At 45.7% G+C, this 15,062-nt stretch overlaps 1 protein-coding gene across 4 annotated transcripts in view; it reads left to right on the top strand.

Moving 5' to 3' along the window:
- Positions 1–9,971, top strand: part of EWSR1 (EWS RNA binding protein 1) — a 30,850-nt gene extending 20,879 nt beyond the window's left edge. The window contains exons 9-17 of one of the 4 annotated variants that reach the window (XM_012558847.1): positions 1,735–1,769; positions 2,296–2,328; positions 2,651–2,769; positions 6,052–6,181; positions 7,237–7,359; positions 8,110–8,272; positions 8,708–8,805; positions 9,146–9,398; positions 9,560–9,971. In XM_012558847.1, coding sequence (XP_012414301.1) covers positions 1,735–1,769; positions 2,296–2,328; positions 2,651–2,769; positions 6,052–6,181; positions 7,237–7,359; positions 8,110–8,272; positions 8,708–8,805; positions 9,146–9,398; positions 9,560–9,599 — 994 coding nt within the window. In that variant the 3' untranslated portion in view covers positions 9,600–9,971. Of the gene's footprint in view, positions 1–571; positions 1,028–1,731; positions 1,770–2,295; positions 2,329–2,650; positions 2,770–6,051; positions 6,182–7,236; positions 7,360–8,109; positions 8,273–8,707; positions 8,806–9,145; positions 9,399–9,559 lie in introns of those variants that run through there. The other 3 variants (XM_004387611.1, XM_023741771.1, XM_004387613.2) reach the window with 3 other exon arrangements.
- Positions 9,972–15,062: the final 5,091 nt, after the last annotated feature.

Here is a 15,062-nt window from a genome sequence, read left to right as displayed (position 1 = left end):
ATCTTTATTGGAGGAAATAGTCTTTTTACAACATGCAAAAATTGATGACTAATTTTGGTATAAAGCAAAACCAGTCTTCTGATTTGGAGAAAATCATTCCATTATAAAGGTTTCACTTCTTTATGGATATTTAAAAATAGACCTAGACACTTGAAATTACTATCATCACGTCTCAAATTACCTAGAATTCCTAGTATTTTTCAATTGCAAAAACAATTTCAAATTTATCCATTTTAATAATCGAGAAATAATCATTCTGCTAATTTTGGTAGTAGAGGGGCCCCTCTTTCTGGACAAGAAGTCTCCTAGAGCCATAGAAAAGATCATAGCTTTTCCCATAGGTTTCTCAACAGACTGTGAAGCAGCAGTCTGTTGGGTCCTGTGGGGACAGGTCGGGGTGTTTCTTCTCCCCTTTATATTGCGGTGTGGTGATGGTTTTCAGTGTCTTCTGCAGGTAAGGCACTCAATGTTGTTAACATGCCCTTTTTCATTGCCTCAGTATTTTGATATTTTCATTGGCTGTTAAACGTGGAAACTTTTTAACATGCTTTGTCGCATTTATATGCTACAGGTTACAAAGTGAGAGCCTTGTATACACTTCAATACTTAAAAAGTACCCGTACTCAGTACTCAGCCGGCAGCATAATGAAAAGTGGGACTAGACACGGTGTCCATATGGAGAGGAAAAATATACATAGAATATTTTTAACAAAATGTATTCATTGTATAAATGGAATCCTTCTGTAACTTTGGTAACTGCATACTTGTTGTTTGGTAATGAACCAGAGGAGGTATAATACTCTAGAATTGTGTAACATTAAAGTATAAACGTTTGTGTTTAAAGAGAGAGAACATTTTATGGTGTGTACTTTTAAAAAGGAAACAAAGCTGCATGCAACAGCTTGAAATTGTATATTCAGGTATTAAAGGTGCAATACTGGTTAGAAAAAACTCAGGGCCTCCCACTGGGGAGCTGCCTTTATTTAATTTTGAAAAAAAAAAAACCTAACCAAAAAAGCTCAATTCATGTTTCTCCCTCCTCTTTAAAATATGCATGGCAGTGACTTTTATACTGCCATGATCATTATTCTTAACTGATAAGTCTGTAAAGTTGCACCCTTATTCCATTGAGCCTTGGAATTTGTTGTAAATTCTCCTTTCACAGTGATTGTTAAATCCATTAGTGCCCTGACATGTATGGCTTTATGCTGAAGATTGGATGGATGCGTCCTCTGATGTGTGTTGTAGGCATTTAATGAGGTTGTCTCCTGCTTTATATTATACTGTGACTTGTTAGGAAGCCAGGGCCTCATTTGGCTCTCCCCTGGGAGAGGTTGAGGGTGCACCTTTATGAACATGAAAAGGTTCATCATAGCTGTTGTCTCAGCTTGCTACGTCTCTCTACAAGTTCTCCCTGTTTTTCAGCTGATGGGGTGGGTGTTTGGGATCTATTTTTTTTCTCCCTAATTTGCCAAGTATTGCACTATTAATACCAGCCCCAGAAATGAAAGGAACCAACCACACTGGTGTGTACAATCAGACAAGCAAGGTTGTATATAAAGGAAATTTGAGCAAGCTGCCCTGAAGAAAGGCATAGTGACAAGATGAGAGAGATGCATTGTTTGGAGATGTGTTTAGCCAGTGCCCTTCTTCCCCACGAGCCCCCCGAAGGCTCAGAGCGGTACTGGCTTTTAAAGGGAAAGGCCTTCATTTCTTCGTTTATCCCCCCAGCAGCGCTGGAGAGCGAGGTGGCTTCAATAAGCCTGGTGGTAAGTTTTTGAGTATTACCATGGATAGTGTTTAAAAAAATACAGTCAGTTTTTAGAAAAATATAATTTTTTTATTAGTTTCATAAGTGGTTTAAAGATGATCTATACAAAAGAGACTAATGGGTACTGCCGGCATTGTCTTAGGGGTAATAAGGTTAACCTATGGTTACAAAACAAAGGGTAACTCAAAATATTGAGCAACTGCCTCTGTAATGTGGGGGATAATACATTTTTTAAATTTGGTTTATTTGGAGGAAATTTTTTTACTTAAATTTAACACTAATTTGGCACATAAGCATTGAGAGTGTATTTGGTTAATGGTTTAAAAGCAAATCAGCAAACAAACCCTAGCAAACCTATCACAGATGTTAAAGGGGCACTGCACCATTTTAGCAGTGCGGGTCATTTTGAATTTAATGAAGCCCCATGAAATGGTGGTGTAGTAGATAGCTATGTGTGTTTGTAAGGTTTGTAGCTTACAAGGCGTGCACTAATAATATTTTATATGATCTTTCCTGGTTGGCAGGACCCATGGACGAAGGACCAGATCTTGATTTAGGTAATTTTGAATTCTTGATCTGTATATTGTGTCTTGTAAATGAATAGCATGGAAGTGCGTGCATGCTGAGTTCAGCAGTGTGGTAGATCAGGGTGTCAGGGTGATATTTGCAGTTGAGGGCAGTTTGGGGCTTCCTTTATCATGAGCATCTACCTATAATAGCCTTAAATCAAACCAAAAATTTTCCTGATGTTCTCGTTAGTATAGTTGGTAGTTCTCTTAGCTTTGTGACGAATACCAGTGGGCAGTAGCAACCAGTTGGTTAATAAGCACTCGTAGATACATGACAATAATTCCCCTTCTGTCCTATTTTGTCCTCAAGGCCCACCTGTAGATCCAGATGAAGACTCTGACAACAGTGCGATTTATGTGCAAGGATTAAATGACAGTGTGACTCTAGATGATCTGACAGACTTCTTTAAGCAGTGTGGGGTTGTTAAGGTAAGTAAGGCATATCCAGATGATCTGGCAGAACTTGGGACTACTGAACAGTTTTCAAGAGATTAGATCAGTGTTGGATTATTTCTGAAGTTGTCTGGCTTTTTTCTTTCTGGATGCCATGTGGTTTGTCCTTTAAGATACCAAAAGAAACTTTTGTTAGCCATTTTTTGGTAGAAATGCTAACCACAATTTAACCACTCTTGATAATCAGGGTCATTCTTACAGTTATCAGTTGATTGAAGGGCATTCATGTGGACATTACTTTCTGTAAAATCTAAAATACTTGCAAAATAATATATGAACATACATGTGTCCACCTTTCAGCACAAGTAGAGCTTTATGAGTTCCTTTGAAGCGCCTGAATGTTTATTAAGCAGTACCAGAAGGCAGTGAGTTTGGAGCTTACATATAAGGCAAGAGAACAGAGATGAAATCGTTAATACTACCGCAAATGATGCTGCAGTGCACGTTCTTGTGCGTGTCTCCAGACATGGTGCCTGGGTTTCTCTGATGTATATACCTAGGAGTTGAGCTGCTGGTTCTGAGTGGAGCCCTACAGCTCTCACAGGGAAGGGTCTTTCAGAATCATGGAGGGAACAGCAAGGGCAGAGGTCCTGGGGGCGGCAGGTCCTTGCCTGGCAATTTTAAGGGACGGCAAGGAAGCCAGTGTGGCTAGAGCAGAGCTGGGTAGAGGGAGATTAAGATTAGTAGGAGATGGGGCCAGGGTGATAGGGACCTCAGAGTGTAGCTGGCCTTGAGGACATCATTGTAAGGACTAGGGTGAGATGGGGGGAGGGGTGACATGATCTGACAACACAGAAGGGGGTGAGGACAGATGCAGGGAGACCAGACAGGTAAGTATAGTAACCAGGAGAGAGGTGAGCAGGGTGGCAGCAGTTGCAAAGATAAAAGGTAGTCAAGAGTCTGTGCACATAATGAAGAGCAGAATTTGCTGGTGTTTTAGATGCCATGAAAAGGATGATTCCAAAGTTTTGACCTGAGGTGGAATGGTGCCGTTATTAATGAGATTGGGAAGACTATAAAAGAAACAGGCTTTCTTGGGGGATGGAGGCACCTAGGTCAGACACTCAGAAGTTTGGGAATCCTGTATTCCGTTTATAAATATACCGTAAGTTATTCATATGTTCTCTTATTAGACAGCTGGGTGATTTCTAGGTTTCTACTGTTGCAAACGATGCTGCAGTGCACGTTCTTGTGCCCATACGTGGGTTTCTCTAATGTATTATACGTAGGAGCAGAACTGCTGATTCTTAAGGTGTGCACATGCAGCTTCACAAGGTAACGGTATGGCTGAACAACTTAGACTCCCACTAGCATCCCCAGTACTGTATCCACACCACTACTGGGGGTCACCAGACTTGGTAACTTGTGCTGGTCTGGTGGGAGGTAGTTCTTTGTTATTGTATGAATGCTAATCCTTGTTTTTGTTGCCAGTATCTTCTTCCAGTTCGTAGGGGTTTTGTTTTGTTTTCTTTTCTTTTTTCATTTTCTTTGGATGAGTAGAAGTTTTTAGTTTTAATGTAGTTGAACTTACCGATTTTTTCCTTAATGGTTTATTTTTTTTCTATTTGCAAGAGCGTTTGGTCCAGGAACACTTACGGAAAGGTCTGTCCTTTCCCCAGTGGTATATAATGCTTTATCTGCTGCATAGATGTTTCTACCATCCATGGATCTATTCTTTGACTCTCGTGTACTTTTAGTCAATTTGTATGATCTGGGTTAATACCACACTGAATTACTGTAGCTTTGTGCTAAGTCTGGATAGCTAGTAAGGCAAATTTTTCTGGGTTTTGTTTTGTTTTTTTTTTCTTTTTCAGGAATGTTTTACTATTTTTCACTCCTTGTTCTTCTATATAAATTTTAGAATCAGTTTGTAAAGATCCTTAAAAATCTCCATTGGATATTGGCTGAATCTATTTTTTTTTTAAATTACAGAATTGGCATTTTAATAATACTAAGTAGTCTTTTATTTCCATGAACATTGTATAGCTCCATTTATTTAAGTGTTCAGTAAGGACCGTCTCCTTGAAAGTCTTGCAACTTTATTAGTTTTATTTCTCGGTTTTTTATATATTTTTAAATTTCTATAATTAAGGGTCCTTTTTAAGTGACATTTTCTGATTATTACAGCCATGTAGAAATGTGGTTGATTTTAGTAAATCTTAAGTTACATAAGGCAGTTTCATTCTACTTGTATGCACATAACATACTCCAGAAGCTAAATGTTTTTGGTTTCTACTATCATGACCTACCAGCTCTTGGCAAAGGTGAACCCCAAAAAAAGTCTTGTGCTTGCACTGTATGTTTACGATACAGATTACTTTTAATAAAAGACTACTTTTCAATATGTATATAATGTTTGTTTATTAGGGTGTGGGCAGTTTTTCCTAGTTAAGAAAGTAATGTTTGCCATCAAATTTTTGGGAAATAAAAGATTTAAAAAATACATTATCTCATCATTTATACCACTATTTTGTCATATTTTAGTTTTTATGTATCCTGTTCTTTTTTAAAACATAGGTATTGTTTTATATATAGATGTAACCTTTTCTTTTTTAAAAAAAAACCCTATAGGTAAGTAGTTCTCAAGTATCACTGGATATATAAATGAACATATATACAGACTTTGATCATATGCACATTTAGTGCAGAAGACTTATTTTGTACAGTGTGGCTCTTGAATTCAAGCCAGCTATGTCTGGTGTTCAGCTGAAAAACTAGTGATCTGGAGTTCTGGGGGAAAAACTGGCTGTGGTGGACTTAATCAAAAATCCCTCTAGCACGCTCACAGCCTTATATAGTGTACTTAATGATGCAAGGGTAGTTTTAATTTATACAGGTCATGTCTGGTGTGGTGTCATCTAAGCCTGACTATCTCCTAAGAGGTGACTAGTCGCTGCTTGTTTGTCTAGGCATCAGAAATGCCAGGGCAGGTGCAAGGACACCAGGAGAAGATGGATGGGGAAGGAATGGGGTCCCTACTGTCCACTTACATGCTTTGCATTTTGGGTCTCTGTTGACTTTTATGATAAAAAATGTCTAAAAAACACATAAGGATGTGTTTGTTGTAGAAAATTAGGAAATAAGTTACCCGTAATTCTACTACACAGAAATAACTTAGCATCCTAGTGAATGTTTGTCTGCATGTGAAAAGTTAACTGCTTTTTGACAGTTTCAGGGGTTTTCTGAAATTCACATGGACTTTTTTCCCCCAGATTAGTATGTTCTAGTCATAGCTTAATTGTGCCATTTTATGTCTAGATGAACAAGAGAACTGGGCAGCCCATGATCCACATCTACCTGGACAAGGAAACTGGGAAGCCTAAAGGCGATGCCACAGTGTCCTATGAAGACCCACCAACTGCCAAGGCTGCCGTGGAGTGGTTTGATGGTAGGGGCCTGGGGTCGACAAGGGTGTACTTGCTGCCATTCCTCACCCTTGTCAGCTCTGGGGCACCCGGAGGGTCTTGTAGCAAGTGTTGCATATGTCAGCTTGCAGGTAGAGAAAGGGTCTTGCTAATGTATTTAACTCTGGCCGTTAGAAAACCATTCTCTGAAGTGGTTCTAAGGATAAGGGATAGGCACACTCCCTTGGCATGACTATAGGGCATGACAGGAAGGAGAAACTTCAGAATCATAGGAGCAAGAAGACCATCTGGCTCCTGGAGGAGCTCCGGGGTGGCAATTGGAAAGCTGCTTGTCTGTCTCCTTTAACTGTATGAGGTTGTGAGGCCCTGGCCCTGGGTTAGAAGATACCTCTATTTCAGGCATTGTTATTACGAATTTTGCTTAAAGCTGCAGATGCTTCTCCAAGCACAAATACTGTAAGAAGGCAAAGAAAATCCTTCAAAAGAAACATCCAGTATACATTTGAGTTTATATATATATGCGTGTGTGTATCTTTTTGTTGTTGAGAATATACACAGCAAAACATACACCAGTGAAACTGTTTCTCCATGTACAATTCAGTGACATTGATTACATTCTTCAAGTTGTGCAACCATTCTCACCCTCCTTTTCTGAGTTGTTCCTCCACCATTAACATAAACTCACTTCCCCCTAAGGTTTGTCTAACTTTCAAGTTGCTGTTGTCAGTTTGATCCCATATAGTTTTTAAAAGAGCATAATGCTCAAGGCAGACATTTTTTTTTACTAGTTAAGCTGAACTGTTGTTTGATTTTAAGAAGACTTCAGGAGATATTTTTAGTTTATGGTTTTAAGTATCTTTTAAAACTTTTTTTTTTTTTTTAACTTTTTAGTGGGGGTGGAAAGGCATGGGGAGGCTTGCCAGTAAAGATGTCTTAGTCATGGGAAGAAAATAAGAGGGGCAGACTTTGCAGACAGGAAGGTCATTTGATGATGGTGGAGGAGTCAGTGAAAAGGCAGCCTGCCCTTTTCCTGTACCCTGAGGAAGAAGGTAACTGATGTTCTGTTATCTTGTTCCAGGGAAAGATTTCCAAGGGAGCAAGCTTAAAGTCTCTCTTGCTCGGAAGAAGCCTCCTATGAACAGCATGCGGGGCGGAATGCCACCCCGTGAGGGCAGAGGGATGCCACCGCCACTCCGTGGAGGTATTTACTAGACCCTGTCAGAGCTGTCTAAGTTAAACATTTTGTCCTTGAGAAACCTGATTTCTAGAGTGGAGACAACCCCATTAGAGACTACAGGGGTATGTAGCATCAATATTAGATTTTGAAGGAGTGCCTGGGTAGCACAGATGGTTAAGCACTTGACTGCTAGCTGAAAGGTTGGCAGTTCAAGCTCACCCAGAGGCACATCAGAAGACAGGCGTGGCCATCTACTTTCAAAAGGTCACAGCCTTGAAAATCCTGTGGAGCAGTTCTAGTCTGCACACATGAGGTCTCCATGAGTTGGAATTGACTCGGTGTCAACTATTAACAACAACAATGGTAGTGGATTTTGGCAGGCAGTTGATAATGATCAAATACCAGATTGTTGAGTGTTGACAGTAAATGTTTGTGGGAGTTAAAAGAAAGTGGGGAAGAAGGTGCGTTGATGAGACAGGGAGGCTGGAAGCTCCATGGAGCTGCTCTGCCTGGGTGTCATCTCGCACTCCCGTGCCCTGGTTTCTCCATCTGTCCTAGTTGGCGTGGAAGCTAAAGTGAAGTAATATGCATAGAAAGGCTCCGCTCAGAACCTGGTGGTGGTTGGGAAGGTTCTTGGGCCTGGGGGCTTATGGGAAAGCCTAGGCACGCATTGGGAAAGGAGAACAGTGGTCTGTGGGAATTAACTTAGGGATTTTTATTTTCCTTGACCAAATCTGGTGCTATAAAGAGGTGATTCACTGCTGCTTGTTGCAGGTCCGGGGGGCCCAGGAGGTCCTGGGGGACCCATGGGTCGCATGGGAGGCCGTGGAGGAGACAGAGGAGGCTTCCCCCCAAGAGGACCCCGGGGTTCCCGAGGGAACCCATCTGGAGGAGGAAATGTCCAGCACCGAGCTGGAGACTGGCAGTGCCCCAACCCGTATGTACTTCTGTTGGCAAATTGATACCCTAGTAGCAAAGCCTGGCCCTTTTCTCTCCCCTGCTCCCTGTGGAGAGGAGGACTGCTGGCTTCAGCTTCTCTGTCCAGATGAGTGTAATGGTGATGGGGCCATGTGTCGCTGCTTCCGTGGCCTTCTGAAAGTCACCGTCCATCCCACCAGATGCACGTGGCTGTGCAGACATTCTGCCGGATCAAACACTGGTTCTGTGGGTGCGTTGCTGCCTGAGGCTGTGGCTCTGAAGCCATCTTCTGTGGACAGATCCTGTCAGTGGTGCTTGTAGTACCTGGTTTTGACCTGGGGCCTGGTGCGTGGTGGTAGAGTGCAGTGTGTACCTGCTCAGTGTCTCCTTTGCTTATTCAGCTGCAGCGCCTTAGTTCAGTTGCTGATTTCTCCTGTGATGTCATTTTGTACAGGGGTTGTGGAAACCAGAACTTCGCCTGGAGAACAGAATGCAACCAGTGTAAGGCCCCTAAGCCTGAAGGCTTCCTCCCGCCACCCTTCCCACCCCCGGGTAGGTACAGGTTTTATAAACATCCCTTCAGCATCCTGGTACTGTGCCTCTTTTGTTAACTTGGTGGACTTCGGAAACTGTAGCTGCCCACTGCTAAGAATCAGGTTTCTATAAGTGGCATCCCTGGCACTGGTCTCTTGAGGTTATAGTTGAATCATCAGTTCCAAATAGTGACCCAGGTGTTCAGCTTGAGTAAAGTAAACAAGAAACCCAGTTTTGTTTCTGCTGTCGGTAGGGGAAGAGCCGGAGCAGCCTCAGGCACGTCCACAGAGCTTCTGCAGCCACCCAGCTCTCTGTCTCTCCACTGATCTGTTGTATCCCACCCTTTCCCTTACCTTAGGTGGTGACCGTGGCAGAGGTGGCCCTGGTGGCATGCGGGGTGGGAGAGGTGGCCTCATGGACCGCGGTGGTCCTGGTGGAATGTTCAGAGGTGGCCGTGGTGGAGACAGAGGTGGCTTCCGTGGCGGCCGGGGCATGGACCGAGGTGGCTTTGGTGGAGGAAGACGAGGCGGTCCCGGAGGGCCCCCTGGACCTTTGATGGAACAGATGGGAGGAAGAAGAGGTGGACGCGGAGGACCTGGGAAGATGGATAAGTACGTGATGGTAAAGCCAACTGTGGGGCTGCTGGCGGGTGACGAGGGAAGCTGGTCCCAGTGCTTGGGATCAGTCAGAGAAGGAGTGGCCCTTTGGCTCTGTGGAGGGATGCCTTCCCATCCCCCGTTGGTTGTAACCGCAGTCCCTCTTTGCCTTGCAGAGGCGAGCACCGCCAGGAGCGCAGAGACCGGCCCTACTAGATGAGACCCTGCAGAGCAGCATTGACTACCAGATTTATTTTTTAAACCAGAAAATGTTTTAAATTTATAATTCCATATTTATAATGTTGGCCACAACATTATGATTATTCCTTGTCTGTACTTTAGTATTTTTCACCATTCTTGGAGAAACATTAAACAAGTTAAATGGTAGTGTGCCGAGTTTTTTTGTTTTTTCCTTTTAAAGATAAGCTGGTTGTTTAACTAAGACTAAACCAATGAGAACCCCTTGTGAGCATGCTCAAGTGTCGTTGTGGAGAACCAAGAGGGCCTCTAACTGTAACGATGTTCATGGTTGTGATTTTTTTTTTTTTTTTTTTTTTAAATAAAATTCCAAATGTTTATAAACAGTCATCCTGCTCAGCCTCTGTTCAGCAGTCACTGCCTGTCTCCCTGGAGCATGCCTCTGCCCACCATTTAGCAGCTCAACCAAGTGTCGCATGAGGGAAGAGCTGAAATGGCTGTGACGTGAAAACAAAGCAGAGCCATACAGCATGTCATTCATGGCGCCGCCACCAGGAAAGGGAGGGCCTAGTGTGCCACTTAACCCTCACCTATTCCTCACTGTCCTGGACGTTGTAGCCCCCATTTCTGGTTTGCAAGGAAGAGTGCTGTGCTAAAGTATTCTGTCACTGGGCCTTGGGGCCCTCACAAAACTTCTCAGACTCTGATAGACCTCTGAATGCCACCCCCAGGTGATGGTAATGGATGTCTTTTGGCAGGCCCCCACGTGACCCTTAGGTCTTTAGACTGTCTGCCGCAGGGACAGCTTTCTAGGAACTCAGTAATGTAGAAGCTTCCTTCTTGATGTTAAAAATGTGCTAAACAGTATAATACTAACAGGCCACTGTCAAGATCTTCCTGGCTGCCTTGTGCAGGGTCAGCAGTGAGGGCTTGTTCTGATGAGCATATTTCTGAAATTACTTGGTGAGGAAATGAGATGAACCTCAGACTCCTTCACCTCCCAGCCTTTTTGGTCAGTCTTGTCAGTTGGTCTTGGATCAAGAGAAAATATTTAGGTTCAGGCCAATAGATTAGAGGCTTGGTGCCCTCTTGTGCACTAGTGGTTTCCATCATTCAAAGGTTGGGACCCTGACATGCTTCCTTGGGAAAAAGGTTTTCCCAGTAAGCAGTCATAACCCAGCCTATGAACAATAAAGTCACATGCTGCCAGACAGATACTGTTAAACACAGACTCTGGCTGTGGCCCATCCTCTGGAAAAAAATCAGCTACTGTCCAGAGGTTCAAGGAGAGCTTGTGTGCCACCTTCACCTAGGGGGAAGGGAAGGTGCAAGAAGAATTTGGAATACAGTATTTACTTTCTGTCCCTTGCTTAATGGGAGCAGACACTTGGCATCTGAGGAGCTGGTCTACCCCTCGCTGCCCAGCTGGCCCAGAGTTTGCACCTGGGTATAGTGGGAACTCACCTGTGCCCCTCAGGTGGGTTGGGGCAAGCCTTTTGCACTGATTGCCATCCCTTCTGGACAAGTCGTATAAGATTTAGCATCTCTATAGTTGCATCTTTTTCTGCTGAAAGACCATTGCCAATATGAACATCCTTTTACTTGCCCACCTTTGAGAAAATCGCTTAGCCTTATCATCCTGCAGCCACTGTACCATTTTTCTGTTCCCTTCTGCAGAAAGCTTTGTGTCCACCCCATCTCTTTCTAGAACTCGCTTCCAATCAATCTTGCCTCCACTGAAATAGTAATTCATAGTCACCAATGAAATGACCTGCTTGTTGCCAAATCAACAGCCATTCCTCAGTTCTTGGCAGCATGTAACAGCTGGTGACTCCTGCTTTGAAGCATGCCCTTGGGCTAGCTTTGGACCCCGTTCCCTCAGCTGTCGTCTTTTCTCCTGTGCTGCCCCTTTCCTGATGCCTAGGAGTCCCTGGGTGGTGCAAACAGTTAACGTGCTCGGCTGCTAACTGAAAGGTTGTTAGTTCAAGTCCACCCAGAGGCACCTCAGAAGAAAGGCCTGGCCAGCTACTTCGGAAAAATCAGCCATTGAAAACTCTAGTGTACGGTTCTCTGACACACATTGGGTTGCTGTGAGTTGGCAACTGGCTTCCTGACCCCTAGTAGGAGAGCTCCAAGACTCCGTGTTGGGACTCTTTTGACCCCCTCGTTCCCTAGCTTGACTTCTGACCCTGTGGCTTTAGGTATCATCCGCATACTGCTGACACCCATCTAAGCACCAGCTCAGCTTGGGTGTCTGGTCTGCTTACGGCAGGACTTGGTACCCCACCCCTCTCTCTGTCCCAGCTCCACGAAGAGCAGCATTTGCCCCAGGTGGCCAGAACCTTGGAGTCATTGTTGACTCCTCATTCTCTCCCATACCATCCACTCCACCTCTCTGAAGGACAGTGGGGCACAAATCCACACCTGCTGCCTCGCCTGCACCACTGCCGCAGTGGTCCAGGCTGTCTCACCTTTTGCCCAGTGCCTGCAGTGCCCCCTCACTGGGCTCCCTGCTTCTCCCCTCAGCCCCTCTAGCCCTTTCTCCTTAGAGGCCACAGTGAAGTGACTTCTTAACAGCCTAAGTCATCACCCTTCTCAAAACCCTCTGGAAGCTCCCACCACACTTCCTGTGTATGACCCACCACGCCCTACCAGATTAGCCCCATGGGCCCCTCTGCTCAGCAGCCATGCTCCACCATAAGGGGCAAAGAACACTTCCACCTCGGCCTCAGCAGGTGTCCAGAGTCCACACGGCGTCAGTAGGTGTACGCACCCACGAGGCCCAGACCTAACCATGACATCACTGGGCTTCTGCATTGTGCCTGGCACTGGGCTAAGTGCCTCAACATATTTAACTCCCAATAACCCTTTCGGGTAGTAGTCTAAGGATACTACCTTTTCTTCTCAGATGAGGAAATGGAATAGAAAGGTCAAGGCACTTGCTAGCGAGAGAGCCTGAGATGGGAGCGAAGGGCAGTCTCTCAACCTCTACTCTCACTTCGTGCACAGGCATCTTGTTTCTGAAAGGCTGGGGGCTTTGGCAGCAGAGGGCATGAGATCAGCCCTCCTCCACAGCCTGCAGCCAGCACTGGGCCACTTTCCTGAATATTGGGTAGTGAGCCCTGACAAGCTGCCTCACTGGAAGCTGTAGCCCAGACAAGCCTCAGCCTTGACAGCCCGTGCCTGTTCTCTTCCTAGAGCTGGAGGCACCCTGGCTTGCAGAGGGGTGGACAACAGCACAAAATGGCCTCGGTGGAGTGTTTGTCAGGTGGGGGAGACTCAGGCCTACTTCTCTCGCTCAGAAGAAGTGTCTGGACTGCACTGGGCTCACACCCCTCAGGCACTGTGAACTCCGAGCCCTGTCACAAAGAGCTGCCTCAGGGATAGTTGGTGCCTGGGAGGAGGAGGAGGAAGGTGGGCAGGGAACAGGTCAGAGAAAATGTCTTGCATAGGCTAATCCCTAACTCCAAACTCCTCAAGAGCTTCTGATCACAGTAAAATTCCAGCCTCATTGTTCCCCAGGCCACACCTCGCCGGCCTGGGCAAAGGCTGCAGGGTAAGCGAGGAGACTGATCTATGCCCCACACCTGGAAAGGCCAGCAGGGAGTGGCTGGTATGCACCCCGGGAAGGGGCGCGCAGGGCTGTAGTGGCTGGGGCCGAAGCAGTGTGGTCACCAGAGCTGGCTACAGACGTGACTGGGAGCCCCATCCTGCCCACTCAGAGCTGCCAGGCATAAGGTCATCTGGTGAGCGCGGTGTGATGGAGGCAGGTTGGGAAGCTTTCTGATTATGCTTCTTCCCTCTCGTGGAAGCATGGAAAGCAGTTCAAGGAAGCCTGGGAATACCTGGCCCCCAGCCAGGGCAAGAGCAGACCAGCAGGTGCCCTTGTGGTTGGAACCATATGGACAGAGCAGCCTGAAGCCCCTGTATGTCACTCACTCACCCCAGGCTGTGCTCCCAGGCTCAGGCCAGCCCAGGGGTGGGGGACTCAAGTTGACCCGACCATGCCCCAGGGTTCTCAGAGCTGCCCAGCAGAGAGGATCAAAGTGAGGCCCTCCATGGCCTGGGTCAGGGGTCCGGACACATCAATGAGGTCGGTGCCATGCCTGCCACATGTCCTGGAATCAGAATGTTGGAGGGTCGTCTGGAATGAAACTCAGTGATCACAGGCAAGGGGTTGGAGAGAGGGAGAAGTCCTTTGTCCTCCCTGCCTCCGTCACCCCTCTCTCCAGAAGAGTAGAAGCGATGCGCCGCAGCCCCTGGCCAGCCCTGAGCCAAGCGAGTAATGCTATCATTTCTTACAACTCTGATGCGACTACTACTATTGCCCTGTTTTACAGATGGTGCAACTGAGGCCCAGGGAGCTTAACCATCTCAAACACAACGACCAACAGCAGGGCCCAGGTTCAGTCCTACCTCTCCTGGTTCACAGCCCCGCAGAGCAGGGAGGTAGGTAAGAGCTGGAGTCAGATCCCAGTGCCGCTGCTGACTGCACACATCTCTCCCCTCTCTGGGCCTCAGTTTCCCCAAATTGTAAAATGAGAACACGTAACAGCATTGTAGCTCATCAGGTTATTTTGAGGATTAAATTACTTTAGTACCCACCCCCTAATCTGTGCCCCCAAGCCTGTGCTCCCCAAGCCCGGCAGTCCCCCACTCCTCAGCAGTGGCAGCTCTGCCCTCACACCACACCACTTCACCAGCAAGTCTCCTTGGCTCTCCCCTCAAAATACAGCCAGAATCTGATGCCTTTTTTTGTTTGTTTTAATTGTGCTTTAGGTGAAAGTTTACAGCTCAAGTTAATTTCTCATACAAAAATATATACACATATTGTTTTGTGACATTAATTACTATCATGGATTGAATTATGTCCCCCCAGAAATGTGTGTCAGTTTGGCTGGGCCATGATTCCTGGTATTGTGTGATTTTCTTATACGTTGTAAATCCTGCCTCTATGATGTTAATGAGGGAGGATGGGTAGCAGTTGTGTTAGTAAAGCAGGACTCAATCTACAAGACTGGATTGTGTCCTGAGGCAATCTCTTAATATATGAAAGAGAGAAGCAAGCAGAGAGACAGGGGGACCTCATACCACCAAGAAAGCAGTGCCAGGAGCAGAGCGTGTCCTTTGGACCTGGGGTCCCTGCGTGGAGAAGCTCCTAGTCTGGGGGAGCATTGATGAGAAGGTCGACAGAAAGCCTTTCCCTGGAGCTGACGCCCTGAATTTGGACTTTTAGCCTACTTTACTGTAAGGAAATAAACTTCTCTTTGTTAAAGCCATCCACTTGTGGTATTTCTATTATAGCAGCACTAGATGACTAAGACAGTTACATTCCCCAAAATGTGACAGCACACTCCTCCTTTCCACCCCAGGTTCCTTGTGTCTATTCAGCCAGCTCCTGTCCCTTCCTGCCTTCTCATCCTGCCTCCGGACAGGAGCTGCCCATTTGGTCTGGTTTATCTGATTGAATTAAGAAGCACA

This window comes from Trichechus manatus, unplaced genomic scaffold, assembly GCF_000243295.1.
Source record: "Trichechus manatus latirostris isolate Lorelei unplaced genomic scaffold, TriManLat1.0 scaffold00190, whole genome shotgun sequence".
In the NCBI taxonomy this organism is placed as follows: Eukaryota; Metazoa; Chordata; class Mammalia; order Sirenia; family Trichechidae; genus Trichechus; species Trichechus manatus.
The sequence above is the reverse complement of the archived record's forward strand: the minus strand, read 5'-3'. Positions and strand labels throughout refer to the sequence as shown.